At 42.4% G+C, this 17,824-nt stretch overlaps 2 protein-coding genes across 7 annotated transcripts; one reads left to right on the top strand and one right to left on the bottom strand.

Moving 5' to 3' along the window:
- Positions 1-218: 218 nt before the first annotated feature.
- On the top strand, positions 219-9,659 carry rad9a (RAD9 checkpoint clamp component A). Of its 5 annotated transcripts, none has more exons than XR_014599550.1 (13): positions 219-544; positions 3,679-3,749; positions 3,835-3,908; positions 4,028-4,076; positions 4,568-4,682; positions 5,242-5,341; positions 5,998-6,104; positions 6,605-6,711; positions 6,980-7,044; positions 7,247-7,342; positions 8,377-8,626; positions 9,052-9,241; positions 9,324-9,659. XR_014599550.1 is itself a non-coding variant. In XM_084041532.1 (12 exons), the coding sequence occupies exons 1-12, from the start codon at positions 511-513 to the stop codon at positions 9,169-9,171; spliced, it is 1,179 nt and encodes a 392-aa protein (XP_083897658.1). In that variant the 5' UTR covers positions 219-510; the 3' UTR covers positions 9,172-9,659. The 5 variants fall into 5 exon arrangements, 2 of the variants coding, with proteins under 2 accessions (XP_083897658.1, XP_083897657.1); XR_014599551.1 differs by having other exon boundaries at positions 9,052-9,249; XR_014599552.1 differs by having other exon boundaries at positions 9,052-9,263.
- A 39-nt stretch (positions 9,660-9,698) lies between these two features.
- tbc1d10c (TBC1 domain family, member 10C) lies at positions 9,699-17,430 on the bottom strand. 2 transcript variants are annotated; one of them, XM_084041529.1, is made up of 11 exons: positions 17,310-17,410; positions 17,033-17,062; positions 16,744-16,893; positions 15,803-15,902; positions 15,354-15,461; positions 14,729-14,835; positions 14,504-14,618; positions 14,176-14,241; positions 13,589-13,778; positions 13,147-13,304; positions 9,699-12,533 (listed from the first exon to the last, which is right to left on the bottom strand). In XM_084041529.1, the coding sequence occupies exons 3-11, from the start codon at positions 16,887-16,889 to the stop codon at positions 9,726-9,728; spliced, it is 3,798 nt and encodes a 1,265-aa protein (XP_083897655.1). In that variant the 5' UTR covers positions 16,890-16,893; positions 17,033-17,062; positions 17,310-17,410; the 3' UTR covers positions 9,699-9,725. The 2 variants fall into 2 exon arrangements, with proteins under 2 accessions (XP_083897655.1, XP_083897656.1); XM_084041530.1 differs by lacking the exon at positions 17,033-17,062 and having other exon boundaries at positions 17,310-17,430.
- Positions 17,431-17,824: the final 394 nt, after the last annotated feature.

Here is a 17,824-nt window from a genome sequence, read left to right as displayed (position 1 = left end):
GCATTTGTAATTGTATTATAAATATAATAAACCTAATTTTCATGTGAACAAGTGAGAACCAGAAGAACAGCAGACAGGTTTTGAAAAAAAAGAAAGAAAAAGCTTTACATGTATGCGCAAGTAACCTCGCATCACCAGTCTTTCCACCTAATGCGCAAGCGTACAATGCAAACCACGCCTATCCCACATGTTGTCCGTCTGATTGGTCGACAGTGCGGACGTTCGTTATGGCGGCGTAAACAATGTGATGGTAGCTTCCTTAGAGTTATAATATAATATATCTGGTCTCTAACAGAACAGAACGGTTTAAAATGCTTTGTTGTGCGACTTGTTTCGTTGCATGGAGCTTAGGGAGATCATATACATAATACACCAGTACCAGGGTGTAAGTATTGCTCTTTAAAGGACTCGCGGGCTCCGTGGTTTAGCCATAGTTGTCTTAACTAACCAGCCTCCTGTCAGCTGTTATTAACATCATCCTGCATCCAACCTGCACGAGGGAATAAAATAATGGACTGCGTCGTGACTGGAGGAAATGTGAAAGGTAACGCCAAAGTACACCCAGTGGGGTAAAGTAACTAAGTACATTTACTCACTGTACATAAGTGCACTTTTGGGGTATGTTTAATTTTCTGGAGTATTTCCAGTTTTCAGTACTTCTACTAGACTACAGAGGCAAATATTGTACTTTTGCTCAACTACAATTATTTGACAACTTTAGTTACCTCGTAGATGTTGATTATTATTACAAAACATACATTAACCACTTCAGCCGTATATACATTTCAACCGTCCACAAGCTCAGCTTGTGGATCTGCTTTTATTTCAAAAGATTTTTATACAATGTATACATTTGAAAACGTGTGTAATGGGACATTCTGCATAACGAGTACTTTCTACTGTTGGTACTTTATAAGTACATTTTGATACCAATACTTGTGTACTTTTACTCAAGTACATTTTTAATTCCGGACTAACTTGTAACAGAGTTTTTCTACAAAGCAGTATTAATACTTTTCCTCAAGTAAAAAATGGAGTTATTTTTCCACCACTGAGTGAGTACAGTACACTTGTAGGCTAAAGGACAAAATAGGTAACAACTAACAAGTCATGATGGAAATCTAAATAAGCTATGAGTCTTTAAGATCCAAACTATATAGACATCAAAGCAAAACAGCTTTTCTCTCACATTCTCCTTTTGCACCTGTGATTGAAATTGATTGATTTATTTTTTTATTAGGCAAAAGAATGTAAAACAACACAGTTACATTTATAATACTTTTGTCTAAAAGGTCAGACCTAAAAAGTCCTTGCGGACTTGTTTCCATTGGGGTCCTTGAATTGATATAATGACATATATAGTAGCAACCAAACATTTCAAATCAACAAAAAAATACAGAGAAAAAATACACTATGTACAACATAAAAAAGCATGAACAAATAAAAAATATATACAAAAAAAGGGGAGGGGGTCGTCTGTCTACCGGCCGGGAAACTGGTACTACCTCCTCTTGTGGCCTCCAGAAAGATGAGTTTTTAGGGCTTAAATGAGCTTTTAAATGAGCCCAGCGAACTGAATTTTTTGAGGGATGGGGTTAGACTATTCCATACATTGTTGGCCGTGCTGTAGAAGGAGAATTTGCCCATGTTTGTTTTATGGGTGGGTGGTACCAGATTGTTGTTTACGCTCCCTCTAGTTTCGTGGGTGTCACTAACTTTTTGGAGGTATTTAGACAGATAAGCGGGTATAGGGGGCATTTCGGGCAAATCTGCATTTACAATTTTGAGGACCAGTCCCATTTTTAGTTGTTTAACCCGGTCTTCCACCCTGAGCCAGCCTAGGCTGGCAAAGTGAGTGGGAGAGAGGTGGGTCATGGGCCCCAGTCCGAGAAGTAGTCGAATCAGTTTGTTTTGGGAGGTTTGAAGCTTAGTCTTCAGTGACACTGAGGTGTTGGAGCATAGATATAGAAACCTAGATACCTCAATTGGCCTCTGCAGTTCATTGGAGCGACTGGTATCTCAATACAAGGCTCTTCCGCAGGGCTGTTTGACTACTGGCCAATCACATCGCGTTGACTACTGGCCAATCACAGCACGTCTAACTGACTAGTTGCTGCGCGGCTGCCTCTTAAGAAAAGACCCGCCCCACCTGCCTCTGATTGGCCTACCGAACGCCCCCTTCTGTGACGCACACGGAAGTTTCCAGCTTGCCCTGCTAAAGCGGAAGGAAGTGGAAGCACGGCCGAGATACGCACGCCTCAGAGCCGAAGGAGGCGTCTACCTTTATATGTCTATGTGTTGGAGTACCAAGAGGAGCAAGCATAGTCAAAAAGGGGCTGAATCAGGGCCCCTGAGAGGGTCCTGAGGGCCTGAGGGTTGACAAAAGAGGAAACTCTGCCCATAAATCTGGTTCTCTGGTTTACTCTTTTGACCAGCTTTGTTGCCATGCTTTCACCTGTCAGGTATTTGTCAAGAATACATCCCAAATAGGTAATCTCTTCTTTGCTAGAGATGATTGTGTCATCAACTTTGACCTTGAAGCCATTTACCTTCAACTTACTGAGGGAATGTTTGGTCCCAAAGAGAATGGATTCAGTTTTCCCAAGGTGTAGTGACAGTTTGTTATCGGTAAGCCAGGTACAGATTTTGGAAAGTTCGGACCTGAGAGCTTCCTCAACTTGCAACTTGTCCTCACCCGAGATCAGGAGTGCCGAGTCATCAGCGAACAGGAACAGTTTGCAGTTACAGGCAGCATTCATGTCGTTAATGTATAGTAGGAACAGTAACGGCCCTAGAATGCTGCCTTGAGGAACCCCGCAGCTCACCGGGAGTGATGAGGACATGGTTCCGTTGATGTCAACCACTTGCTCTCTACCCTCCCAAGTACGATCTCATCCAATTTAGTGATGTGCAATCAAAACCAATCGCCCTCAGCTTATCAAGTAGAATTGAGTGGTTTACAGTGTCACACGCCTTTTGGAGGTCCAACATGACCATGCCGCAGTATTTGAGTCTACCTCACATTTGATGTAGTCGGTCAAATACTGTACAGTAGGCATGTGTCAGTGGAGTGGGATGTTCTGAAGCCCGATTGGAATTCAAACAACAGATTACGCTCGGCGAGGTAGCTGTTGATTTGTTCTTGGATTGATCGCTCTATAACCTTTGAGATGGAACAAAGGATGGAAACAGGCGGGATTACTCTTGCCAACTTGAATTCTTGTGGGACGTGACACTGACTGATGGATACGTTTGTAATGTGGGCTACCATGGGAGCATTGGAGACCTCTGCGTCTCTGAGGAATCTGGTGGGGATGTTGTCAAGGCCGGTGGCCTTGTTTGTCTGTAGGGCGAGGAGTTTGTTTTGCACATCAGTCATTACAGGTTTGAATGAGAAGGAATCTTTTTTAGCCCCTAGTTTCTCATAGTGAGCTTGTATGTGGTCAGGGCCACATACAGCCTAATTGTTTTAGTGCCTCCCACAGTTTTTGTGGGTGGCTTTTGTTTGCCTCTATGTTCTCATTCAAGAAATTATTTTTGGCATTTCTGATCAATTTAGTAACTACATTGCGTAGTTTTCTGCACTTTTCAAGTAGCTGCTCACTTTTAATGGATGGACAGATTTCCCCATTTTGCTACTGATGATGATAATGATGTGTGTGTTTGTTTGCCGTCCAGTGCTGGCCAAAGCTATCCACTCTTTGTCCAGGATAGGAGATGAGCTCTACCTGGAACCTGAGGAAGATGGGGTATGGTTGTCTTTGACTTATACATTGTTGTATACGAGGAACTGTTGTAACTAGTGCTAACTGTTGTATTTACTCTGTCTTTTAGTTGGCCCTGCGATCTGTGAACTCCTCGCGGTCAGCGTATGCTTGCTTCCTGTTTGCACCTCTCTTCTTCAGCAGGTAAATGTTTTTCTTAGGATGTGAGTGAACGTTAAACCTCTCTATCTATGTCATACTGTATTTCAGTGCTACTGTAGCACAAGTTCTCATTGTTATGATGTCATGTTATTGTTTTGCAGGTACAATATTCCCCAGGGATATGGCTTCCGCTGCAGAGTGGCCATCAAGGTATAATATATGTGAGAGAGAGAAAGAGAGCGAGAGAGAGAGACATACATACAAAAGAGCATTCCTGCACATCCAAATAACCTAGAAGGAGCCGGAGGTGCAAGTCTAGGCAGCAGGCATATATAGACCTTCCATATTTATTAGCACAGTGCTAATAAATAACTTGATGCAGTAGTAATGAGTCCATCTCTGTTCTCTGGAGTGTGCAGTACAGTACCTTCCTTATGGAAGGTCCATCCGTTTTTTCCAGTATTTGTAACGCACACCGGGCTGGAATCGAACCCCGGTCTCCAGCTCGGCAGACCGGAAGGTAACAGGCAACGCCAAGAGAGTGTGTTTGTGTTTGTGTGTGTGTGTGTGTGTGTGTGTGTGTGTATGTATAAGTACTATATACTGAGAGAGAAGGAGCACCATTACTACTCATACCTTTTTCTCATATTTTTCCATGTCTTTCTTTCATCCGTCCACTCTTGTCTCTGTGTGCGAGTCAGAGTGTGCAGGCAGTGTTCAGGTCCCTGGCCACTCTGGAGAAGACAGTAGAGAAATGTCACATAAAGCTGGATGAAGAGAAGAACCACCTCACCTTCACCCTGCACTGTAAACAAGGTAGTAGCCTGTGGCAGCGGTGGCATAGTGGTTAGAGGGGCGGCCTTGATACCGGAAGGTCCCTAGTTCGATTCCCCAATTCATCACATCAATCATGAATCACCGCTGAATAGCCCTTGAGCAAGGCTTCCATGCAGGGTCTGGCTGTAAATAAGTTCCGCACTTAGTCCAACACCCTGGGTAAACAACAAACTTTGCTTACTTTGCTTTGCTTTGCTTTGCTTTGCTTTGCTTTATCCCATGAAGTTAGTTAGCTGAAGTGACATTCAAAGATGGCTTACATATCCCCAAATGCAAGACTAAAGTCTCGGCTGTATTCTTTTACATTTATATTATCACAGTACTTTTCTCTAACTGCCCTTAGTGTGTGTGTGTGTGTGTGTGTGTGTGTGTGTGTGTGTGTGTGTGTGTGTGTGTGTGTGTGTGTGTGTGTGTGTGTGTGTGTGTGTGTGTGTGTGTGTGTGTGTGTGTGTGTGTGTGTGTGTGTGTGTGTGTGTGTGTGTGTGTGTCTTTCTTTGTTTGTGTCTGTGACGTGTCTTGGTTTGCTTGTATTCCGTAGGACTATTGAAGACGCATAACCTTGCTTTCCAGGACAGTGAGAGTTTACAGGCTGTATTTGACAAGGAGAGCTGTCCTAACGTACTCCGAACACAGCCTAGGTCTGTCAAAACTCTCTGCTTTACTATTTAAAAGTTAGGTGTTATCCAGAGGGATAATTAAGTACAAGGTCAGGGTCAGAGTAAATGTCGTGGCGCTTTGTCAACCAACAACAGGTTAAGTGGTTTAGTAATTAGAGTGTACTAGTCCATACCCAGGGATATGCAGACTACAACTTTGCACCATTGAGGCAGCTCTCTCTCTGCTGGCATTCTCTCTGCCGTTGTGTGTGGAGACTCGAAGCCAGGTCAACTAACCGTCCAGGCAATGGTACTGTGACCACTTCTGCTCTTTACTTTCTACACACACATCACATATACTGTATCACATATAGGAGCTGGTTGCCAGGGAATGGAGGACTCAACTTTCGATTTGGCCTAGTGGATAAATCGGTTGATGAGGCAGAGTGTGATAGGAGGTGGAATGTGACTGGACGGGACTGTCCCGGAGATAACTGTGCCTGAGTTTAGGGAACCAATGGAGAGGCAGCAAAGGGAAAGACCGCAAGTTGAGACAACATGGAATCACAATGTTTCGTGTAGTGGAAATTCTACACTTTTCTATTTCTATGGCGAAACAATCTGTACTGTAGAGTGGTTTCAATGTGTCTTATCTTACTGGTCCGTATTCTTATTGATTTCATTTTCCTCCCTCACAGGGTACTGGTCGACACAGTGTTAAATTTCCCTCCCTCTTTGGAGGAAGTGACCGTGTCAGTGAGCGATGAACGGGTGTGGTTCAGGAACCATGTTGAAGAAGACACAGGTGAATGGGTTTCCCTATTTCACACTTCTCAAACATTATTTACTGATGTAGCAAATAGCTCTTGTTTTAGATTTCAAAACCTCCCTAGGATTTAACCCATTAAAACCGGGAAAGCATCTGTGTCATTTTAGATTTTTGCGTTGGCTATTCCCCAAAAAATAGCAGACATACAAGCTCACAGCGCATCACTTCGTGCCGCGCTACAAGCTTGTACATCTGCTATTTTTGAAATATCTTGAAAGTGTGAGAACCACTGATTTAGAAGGCATTTGTGGAATCGACCTCAGGTCTTAATGGGTTGAAGCAGTCAAAATCTAATTTGGACTCCCAGTATTTCACAAACGGCCCCATTTCTCCATGACTGCTTATTTTTCTACTTAACTGTCAGTATCAAAACTTGCAAGCTGGCAAATGAGTTTCTTGAGAGTTTTCTAATAGGGAGCTATGTACGTATATGTAGAAGTGAAACTTTCTGTCTGTACCCTCCATCTCTTTCTCAGAGCAGTCCAGGGCCATGATGACAGAGCTCTGTCTTGCTTCAGATGAATTTGAACATTTTGCAGTTGGAACTCAAACCAGCATCACTTTCTGTCTGAAGGAACTACGGGTGAGACATGGGAGGGACAGAGGGAGGGTACAGAAGGATCGGGAAGAAGATGGAAAGGAAGCTAATACATAAGAGGGGTAAAAGTCCTTGAGCCTAGGATGTTTTTGCTCTCCATTACGGAGAGCAAAAACATCCTAACCGATTTGTATTGGGTCAACGATACATTATGGAGGGTATGGTTGACAGGTTTATTTATTATTAATATCAAGACACATTACCGAATGGGTTCCCAGATTGGTTTATTCTAAGATTGTAATCTGTTTTCCAGGGTTTACTGGTGTTTGCAGAGTCCACTGGTCTTCCAATCTCTATATATTTTGATGAACCAGGAAGGTACACACACACACACACACACACACACACACACACACACACACACACACACACACACACACACACACACACACACACACACACGTACTGTTTATTGTTTATCAACTGTTTATCAGTAGTATTGTGTGTGTGTGTGTGTGTGTGTGTGTGTGTGTGTGTGTGTGTGTGTGTGTGTGTGTGTGTGTGTGTGTGTGTGTGTCAGTCCTGTGGTACTGTCGGTAACAGACAGTGTATTGGAGGGGAACTTTGTGCTGGCCACCCTTTCTGATGATTCCAACCTTCGTAACAACTCGAAACGGTAACTAGTCATTTGCAGATGATTAAATGCAAGCATGGGTTTCTTTAGAACCAGAATTTGTATTTTTTTATATTTATACTTCTGCTCCACTCTGAGTGCAGAAAATTATACCCCGCCCACTGTATACAGTGCTGGAATGCTGTTTTTTTTTACCTTTATAACACACTTATAATCATTTTTGTTAGGAGATCTAAATTTCTGGCTACAGGCACAGTGGTCAAAGTGTGTGCTATCTCTCTCCATTAATTAATTGCCACCTGGGTGTGTTTGTAATCCTTCAGAGTTCATTTAGTTTCCACAAAGAGTATGCTACAGCTTTAAAGGGATATTTCACTTTCAAAAAAACTTTTGGTCATTTTATGGTCTACTCAGGCTTTAGTGAGCCCTCCAGACCGTTTTTAAGTTGCTTTATTCAGTATTTAGATATTTGATATTCATTTTACCAGCCACGCCCCCTTCCTATACAAACCCATTATAACTTAAAACTAAATTTTTAACCTTTTTAACCATCAAAAACACCCGTCCTTGGTTCTGGTGACTCACCCTGCCCTCCTAATGCGTGAGGGGGCCGTGTTTTTTTGATTACTTTTTTCATTTATTTTTAATATTTTTTTTTGGAAAATGAAAAAATTAAATACAAAAAATATATATTAAAAATAAATGAAAAAAGTAATCAAAAAAACACGGCCCCCTCACGCATTAGGAGGGCAGGGTGAGTCACCAGAACCAAGGACGGGTGTTTTTGATGGTTAAACAGGTTAAAAATTGAGTTTTAAGTTATAATGGGTTTGTATAGGAAGGGGGCGTGGCTGGTAAAATGAATATCAAATATCTAAATACTGAATAAAGCAACTTAAAAACGGTCTGGAGGGCTCACTAAAGCCTGAGTAGACCATAAAATGACCAAAAGTTGTTTTGAAAGTGAAATATCCCTTTAAGTTTCTTAGCTTGTTACCACTAATCTCCATGCCTCTCACATTATAATGTCATATTCATCACCATCTATTGCCTCTAACTCCGTTCCACACTCTCAGTTCAAACACACCACTGCCCCCTCCTGATGACTTCATGAATGATGACATGGACTCCTACCTCATCGCCATGGATACCAGCGTAGCACCTGCTCCCCTGGCTGCGGGTCCACCCTCACCCCCCTTGCCCAGCCATACATTGTTAAACCAGCTAACTGTAGCTAATCAAAGGACTAGGCCACACAGTGAAGAAGAGGAAGAGGAGGAAGATAAAGATGAACCATCGGACACAGAAAGACCACCTAATAAAAAAGTATGGCCCTGACTTTCAACTTGATTACCACACAAAAAGCACAATATTGGGATTATTGCCACCTGAAGCAGGAAATACTAATGTGCCCATTTGGCATGCATTAACCACTTAAACCCCAGCATCCAGAAATGTGCAGATCGACAAGCTCACAACTCGTCACAGCTTGTCAATCTGCTGTTTTCAGCGAAAGCTTTCCCCACAATAACAGAAAACAGAAAATACACTAGTATAGAGTCCTAAGGGACTCAGGTCACCCATATGGGGTTTAAGTGGTTAAGGTTAGGCATTGTTAGTATGGTTACATTAAGGCATGGGTTTGGTGTGGGTTGATTAATTGTGTGCATGTAGCCGTGAGCAGTGATACGTTGCAATACGAATATTTACTTAATTTAATTTGCACTCACTCTCCCCTTATCCTTTCACAGTTCCGTTCCCTGTTCTTTGGATCAGTGTTTCCCACTTCTCCGATGGCCAATCAGACGGTGACTGGGCAGGATGTGTTAGCCAGTGACAGTGAGGATGACACTCGAGCAGAGTCGCCATGATATGGACAGATGGAGAGTTGGAGAAAGAGAGACTGTGTGTGTGTGTGTGTGTGTGTGTGTGTGTGTGTGTGTGTGTGTGTGTGTGTGTGTGTGTGTGTGTGTGTGTGTGTGTGTGTGTGTGTGTGTGCGTGCGCGCGCGGATGTCTGTACAGTACATGCACATGTTTGTCTTAATTTCACACCATTGGACTCTGCAGTCCTTGCAAAGATAAGAACCTTAAATCCTTGCTTTTTTATTTTTCAGATATTACAAATCTGTATGTTTTTCTTCAATTACATGGACAAACAATATGCATAGAGAGGAAATGCAGCGTGCAAGAGTTTATCGGAAAATGGTAATAATGACCATAATCAGATTTGAACTTCTTGGATTATGAAGAGAAAAATAGACTAAAAGCACTTCCTGTTTTCTCTAGCACTGGGGTAGTCAGAGTGTTGATCATTGTGCAGAACATAAGCCCCACTGAATAAAACAAAAAAAATGTGAACGTTTGAAAATATAAATTGTTTTATTTACATCTTTAAAATGTTCAAGTACATGCAAAATGTGTGTGTTAGAAGTAGGTCTCAGCATATGGAGCAGAGTGTCGTTTGGAACCACTGCTCCCTCTGTCTTTTTGCACCTGGAAACTCTTGCCCCTTGTCTGCGGTTTCCTCCTCTCTCGCTCTCTCTCTTTCTCCAGCTCCTTTTCTCTTTTTTTTCTCAACTTATCTTCCTCTTTTTCCTTCCTCTCTTGTTCCCTCCGTCGTCTCCTCCTCTCCCTGGAGGTCAATTTATCTTCTTCTACATGCTCTACCATTAGGTCCCTCTCTGCTCCATCACTGAAGTCTTGAATCAAGATTTTAGGGACCTGGACTTTAGGTACAGCTTTTTCCTTGGTCTGTTTTGGATGCTCTCCTTTCAGACGGCGGAAGAGGCCAAAGCGTTTAGGGGTGTCAAGAGACTTCTGACCGTGTCTGGATCCATGTTGTAGTGCCATCGTCTCTTTAATGCCAATAGTATTTTTAGACTCCATTGATTGCTCTTCTTTCTCGATGGAAGCCTCGCCAGACTGGGTGTCATGGGGATTTTGGCTGGAGTTAATTGAGTTGTGAATAGATTGAGATGGAGCATGTTCTGGTTGTCTGGGGATAGATTCTGATAGGTTAATTTGCTGCGGGGCAGTGAAAAGGTCCTCTGAAAGCCTGCGAGCTAACCTGGATCCGGAGGAGCTGGATGACTTGCGTATGCGAAAGTCACTGGAGGAGGTGCTTATACGGGAGCCAGCAGCTTGTATCAGTTCTGGGTTGCAGAGTTCAGCCTGGTCAGCTGGAGGGTGAGAATCATCTGTGTCTGGTTTACTTGCAATGCTTGGATTGTCCGTTGTGCACTTGCCTTTATGCATTTGCTGAGGGATGTCTGATAAAACAATCTTGTCCGGAGACGTCATAATGCCAGCTTCTGCATCCTTCCTGTTTTCTGTAACATTTTCAGTCTTATGTTTGTCTTCCATAGGACTAATGGTGACCTGACTCTCTGGCTGTTCAGCTGCAGGCTGCCCTGGTGTAAAGATTTGTAATGAACTAATTTTCTCATCAGGACTGATGGTAGATCCCTTCTCTGTGAGGCCGGGCTCTGTAGAAATGTGTATCTTCTCTTGAGGTGGTATGGAGTCTGTAGTCTCCAGGTGTGACTGAGTTACTACTGGTGTGCTTGTGTATTTGTCTTTTTGTGTGTGTACTGCTGAAAAAGCCTCTTCCGTTGCCTCAGGTAATTCCATCTCGCACCCTTTCTCTGAACTTTTAGTCAATGCTTCATCTGATTCTGTTTTGGAATCTGCAGATGGTATTTCCAAGTCTTCCCCTGTGGAAGCAGTTAACCTTGTCATGGATTCCACAGATATGTGAATTATTAAATCAGTCTTGTCTTTTTGGTTAGTGCGTTCAGTTGGTAATGACGTTTCTGTCTCTTTCGTCATTTCTTTATTTGATTCTAACTGTTTGTGTAAATGTATGCCTCTCCCCAGCTCTGTTTGCATCTCTGTCTCACGTTCTTCCTGTGTCCCTGTATTTCCCTCTATGTATGTCTGGGCATGTGCCAGTACATTAGTTTCTGTTTCAGTATCTCTATCTCTAACCTCTACCACAACAGCCTGTGACTCCATGGCTGTCTCTCTAAGCACATCTGGTTCTTGTTGCTTCTCCTTTGCTTTATCCGACTCTTCAGTGGTTTGTGCTTCAGATTCCCCATCTCTCTGATAGACCAGATCTGTGTTATATCCCATTTTGACCTCAGTCTCAGTTCTTGTACTTATCTCTGTATGCGTTTCCATCTTCATATTTTGCACGTTTTCAATTTGTTGCTTCTCTGCTCTTGGGTCTGTTTGTGTCACATTTTCATTTATTGTGTCCTCTGCTGCTTGTGTATTTACTCCTGGTTTTAGATCACTATCAGCATCTTCCATTATCTGTGTCAGTTTCCCCCCCGTGGACACCATATTTTCATTTACTGCCACCTGTTTCGTTTTCTCTTCCTGTGTTTCTGCTGTTCTTCCTGCCTCCATTTCCTGTTTCAGGTTGTGACTCTGCTGTTCCATGTCCTGTGATTGGCCACTAAGATCCAGCTCCTCTTCTTGGTCCAGTTCAGTGTGCTGAACGACTTCTTCACTGGACTGAACGTTGACTGGACATTGCCTTGGTTCTGTCTCTGCAGTTCTGTCTCCTTCCTCAGAATTGTCTGTGCATTGTGACGGCACTTTAGAAGAGCTGTTGATTTCATCTGTCTCTCTGGGCTGTATGTTCTTTTTAACTGACTTTATGTGTTCTACATGTTTGGTCTGCTCTAGCGTGTTTGGGGGGTTCCTCTCAATATCTTTCTCTTGACTATGTTTCGTTGGTATGCTCTGGCTCTCTTGTTCTTCAAGCTTGAGTTGTCCAGTTAGATTTGGTTCCATGTGTTTTTCGTGCTCCTCTAAGACCATGGCCTCTTCCTCCTCTATGTGCTGCACCCTCTTTGGACTGCTATTAATCCAGCTGTCCATTCCTTTCTCCCTTGCTTCCATCGAATGACGCTTCCCAATTTGACCTCTGCCTTCACCATCGCTTGTGTCAGCCTTAACCCCTTTCCTCCACTTTCGGAGGATGGATGGAGAGAGGGAGAGTGTAGAGGCTGATCGAGCAAGAGGCACAGAGAGGTTGCTTTTCTCTCTCTCCTTCCTGTTCCTTTCTTCCTCCTTCAACTGAAACCTTTCCCATGCCATCCTGTATCCATGGCAACGGCCTCTGGGGTCAAATGTGGATGAGGGTCGCTCTCTCCTCCACCTCTCCAGCTCCCTCTCAGTCTGCCTCTCCAGATCTTTCACTGAGAGCGGCACAGAGCACACCTGAAACAAATGTAACTATAATGTTACTATGTTTTTTATTTATTTAATTGAAATACATTTAAGAAAATATACACAAGAGGGAGTGATATACTGTTGAGATATTGGCGCTGGTGCACTCTGCCTTCGGTCTCTATGACCGCAGCACACCAATACCTCACAGATCTTAAACTGTACTATACAACAGTTTCATTATCTATAGTTGTGATTGGATATCAAGATAATGATAAGCTTATTATGACTTTTTTTTTTTATCTTTCTAGTGCATCCACGTCCTATTTTTAAGTGGGAAAACATTGATCCAGCCTATTGGGTGTATTTTTAGGAGCAGGTTGGTTGCCAGTTTTAGGTTCGATGTCATACAATTTTTTGTGTAGTGTAGTTCATTGCACAGTATGTTGCAGTTCAGATAGGTCATGGTTTTTAGTGTGTGCTCATTCTACATGACCTATGTGGAGGGCAACTCTATCCTTACTTTAACTTTGTCACATCACAAGTTTACACCAGGTATAAAGGAGTGGGTTAAATTAGTTTGTGTATGAATTGCAGTTAACAAAAATAGTCGTTGGGGAGCTTGCAACACAGCAGCCTTCTCGTATAACGCCATATTACATACCTCTCCTATGAAGGTGCCATCTTCTTCTGGTACGTGCTCCTTGACACCCCTCAGCCTCTCCAGAGTCTCCATCTGTCCCTCGCACTCCTGCCTCTGCTTCGTGTGGCCCAGCACCCTGCGTACCAGCACCACCGCTACCTGGAACAAAACACGCACCCCTGGACAGAAGAGAAAGGGAGGTGATGAGGGAGGAATCTAAAGGGTGATTCCTTTTCAATTTACATATATAACATATATACATACATTTTCATCACAGTAGGGTAAATGAAATGTAGGAATCAAGTCGAAGTGTAAAACAAATGTTTGTCCTATTTTGCACCCTATTATGTGATACCATCTTTGATTGCCTCACAGTTAACAAATGTCTTTGTTGCTGTTGCGTGTGTCTCAACCCGGTTTGTTATGACATCATAGTGTTAATATTTAGGTCATGCATACATACCATAGCAGAAAAAGAGATCCCAGACTCGGAGCAGTGTGTTGAAGGGCAAGTGGCGCGTGAACAGGCACATCAGCCAATCTGTGGCGAACATGAGAGGTTCCACCCCATGGCGCTGCAGGTGCTTGTGGGCAGCTGGACAAGTTCTCTTTAAAACCCAAGACAAAATGGCGGCGTCGAACAGAACTCCTTCCTACACACACACACACACACACACACACACACACCAGGTCCAGGTGGTTCAGAGAAGAAAAGGTATTTCATTGTGTGTGTGTAATTTACAATAATTCAAACTCTGAAATCTGACTTGGGAGGTAGTCTGGGAGATAGGTAGGTTATTGCTCTGAGTCTAATGATCATTACAATGTCTGATGTGAAAGAAAATATTTAAAAAGAAAAATAATCACACTTGTTATGAATATGGAAAATCCAAAATGTTGGAAATATTATTTTTTATGTGGTGTCATAATTAAATGTAATGTTGGTATTACACACTGTCTATCAAGAAAATAAAAACATGGCACTTCATGTCAAAAAATGTATAAAGTTATAAAGTAACTGATGTAACTTCCTGCAGTGCGTGTTCTCACCAGCAGAGGGCTGTAGTATCCAGGGATGTACTGTTCACTGATCTGCGCCAGGCACCAGAAGGTGTCCTGTCAAATAAGGTGAAGACACATAAACATGCAATTACCCATAAGGGACTATTTTCAATATAGAACAGAATGGCACATTAATTTCCACACAATGGGGAAATGTGTTTGATCCCACCGGGGCTAAAATATAACATGCATTATTTAAATTTCACCTTGCTTGAGTTACTACTACTATAAGTGTGGCATATGCATACAGTACCTATATATTTTATCCTGAGTCTACAGTAAGTAGACCGATTGATTACTGTTTATTGATTACTACCTCACATGGCATGTTCATCAGCAGCACAGCAGCTACAGGTCCCTGGGCCTGACAGTAGCCTTCCTCAGGCTGGTACTGCGTATAGGCCTTGAGCACGCGGAATAGACCACGTTGCCTTAACGTGAAAAAAAGTTATTATTCACACAAACCGCAACGTTGTAGTGACAACAGTCAATTTGAAAAATGCAGAATCAGGCAGAGGTAAAGGTGGGTGGAGATGTTTACCCATGCCCATCCCTGGAGAGGAACATCTCATGGAAAGGGAACTGCCGATCCAGGTCTCTCTCAATAACATCCACCCAGCTCTGCAGTGCAGGCTGTGCGTCCAGAGACTGACACACAAGGACAGAATATCTCTATCATGCAGGCGCGTGTCATTCATTAGACAGGAAGCCAAGACTGTCATGTTAAAGGTCATCCTTGTTCTCTACTTTCTAGAATAGTCATAAGAATAGTCATAGCAAGTGTATGAAAATAATAAAAAATAATAAAACATTGCTGCTAGGCAGAAATATATTTCACACTTTTTCATAAATGAATGCCCTATTTTTTGTCGAATGACAAATAGCCAACCTACAAGCCTACAATTGCCTATTTTTGCAATTTGTGGAGAAAAACAATTATAATTGCATGCCCAAGATCGAAAGTAGGTTCTATACATATTTAACCAATTATTTTTTGGGCATTGAATATTTCTGTCTGACAGTGATGATAAGCAAACACTTAATGACATATTTTGACAAATTAGCTGGATAACTTCCAACACTTCTGTGTTAAAAGGCCTTTATTTTTGCAGTAACATATATTTATTTTTTCCTTCTCTTCTCCATCTCTCTTTTCCCCCTCCTACCTGGTAGAGGTCTTTGTTGTGTTTCATCCTATCAGTTGCTCCACACAGCAGTGGCCAGCACTTGGCTCTAAGAGAGGCCGGTATGCCCTTCTGACACTGTTCTTTGACCTGAGGGATAGGGAAAAGAAGACATAAAATCAGCATAGAGTATATGCTGTGAATTAGTTATACAGTACATATGGCTATTCAGCATTTGATGGGATATCCTTATAGTCCAGTTGTACTGTTGTAGTCTGTGACCTGATGAAGATCTGAAGATCCACCATGGATTGACTTCGGCTTGGTGTGCGTGTTCTACTTGTGCCTTGCACTTAACCCTGTACCCACTGTTGATGTGCGTATAACTCCACAAAAGCAGTCTGTGATAATAGTACCATTGACCTCTTGTAAATCATCAATTGACAGTGTTTACAGTAACAATATTTTGGTGTATCTTTCTCATGCTATACTTTGCTGCTGTTCTTCAGTAAGATGTGATCCCATTGGCTGATGATGTTGATCCACTTGGCCTCTCTCTGCCTGACCAGCTCAGGGGGAGGGCCCACGCTCCTGACACAACACAACATACATAAGAGTAGATCAGCATTTCAAACACAAAAACTGTTATTATAATAAAATAGAACTTATACATGTATGGTGCATCTCTACTTCTAGGCACATGTGGCCCTTTAAGTGGACAGAGACTATACTAGTGTAAAGCTCAATTGTCAGCATGCACCCTAGTGTTACCGTTAGCGAGAGCAGTGCCGCAAAACAAGACAGGAAACAGGAAAACCACACGTTAGCGTGAGACAGCAGGCCAGGATGTTATCAACAGGGGGAGTGTGAGGACTGCAGGTGATAGTTGCTTGTGTCTGAACTGGTCATGTTCTGAATTTATACTGCTTCCTTTTTCTAATGAAAGGCTTCATTTAAACAGTGTATCAATTATCCAATTTCTTTCTAGTGAAACGGAACACTTTGGCATTTAACTGTGTGTGTCTGTGTGTGTGCGTGTCTGTCTATGTATGTATGTGTGCGTGCGTGCGTGCGTGCGTGTGTGTGTGCGTGCGTCTGTCCTATCCATGAATTTATCTATTCTATCTATGAATTTATCTATCTTATTTGTCTGTCTGTCTGTCTGTGATTCACTCACCATTTAAACAGCGGAATAATACAGTTTTAATGAAGCAAGAGTGAAACTGAGAGAAACCAACACATCTTATATAGCCTATATGTTTTGTCCAGTGTTAATAAAAACCTTTTATGTTTGTTTTAGTTAATTTGCAATTAAAAATAAAGTATTACATTAAGACAGGGATTAAAAGAATAATGATGACCATGACAAGTAAAAAACAACAACATAGGGTTTAGAAACAAAATAGATAATTACACAGGGGAAACTACTTACTCCTGTTTGGATCCATTAGCCAGAATGAAACCAAACCGATCAGTCTCGGTGACCATTGGTCCAAAACTGGCCTCCGATCCTGCATCTGAACCAGAACCGTCCTCTTCACTGAGGTTCTTCTGGACTGGGCTGGTTAGATTCAACATCTCACTGAGGGAGAGGAGATGACAGAAAGTTTGGCACTAGTCATCATCATCACCACCACACAAAATATGACATTTAGCCTACGCTTTCATCATAAGAACTGGTAATGTATCAGTCAGACTTGTCATTTTGCAAAGCCACCCACCTGAAGTTGTTTCAGAGAGACCTTTGCCAACTGGTGAGGGAAAGAAATCTGTCAGTAATAGTACATTAATAGTTAATTATAGGAGAACACCTTCATGCTGAATGCAAAATGTTCGATCATCGAACAAAGCTTCAAAGGAAATCTGTTAAATCGACCAACATCATACCATTTCTGGTTCAGTTTCAGAACTGTGAAGCAACTTCCTCTCTCCCCTAAAGATAACCACACCTATAGCCATGGCATTGTTAAAACAATATATTATGTTGTGTTTAAATACCTTTTCAGAGACCCTCCTTAGATTAATTGGTTTGGCTTGTCTAAGCAGATCCTCAAGTTATGGAAGAGGAGGAACACTGACCTCCCCACCCCGTGTCTGTCTCTCTCTCTCTCTCTCTCTCTCTCTCTCTCTCTCTCTCTCTCTCTCTGCACCCACCCCCCACCCCCACCCCACGCCTCTGTCTCAGAGTCAGTAGGCTAATCTCACAACATATAATGACCCAAATGGTATAATAAACACAGAATTCTCTGCAGTGGTAAAGCAAAACGTCATAGAATGGGCTGTCATTTCTAAGCACCCACGGGCCAGGAGGAAGTCTACATACATATATCTGTCTGTCTCTTATATGTCATCATGATTTGTGTGCATGCGGATCTCATCTTAAACAAGCTCAGTGCTTAATGAGTCTTCCAGTTTAGTAGACCTTGTATTGTGAATTTGTACTTCCATGTACTGTTGTTCTCATGTCTTACTAAACAAAGTACATCAATCAATCAATACATTACCTGAACTGC

Source organism: Gymnoscopelus microlampas (genome assembly GCF_963454915.1).
Source record: "Gymnoscopelus microlampas genome assembly, chromosome: 18".
NCBI lineage: Eukaryota > Metazoa > Chordata > Actinopteri > Myctophiformes > Myctophidae > Gymnoscopelus > Gymnoscopelus microlampas.
This window is presented reverse-complemented; position numbering and strand designations above follow the sequence as displayed.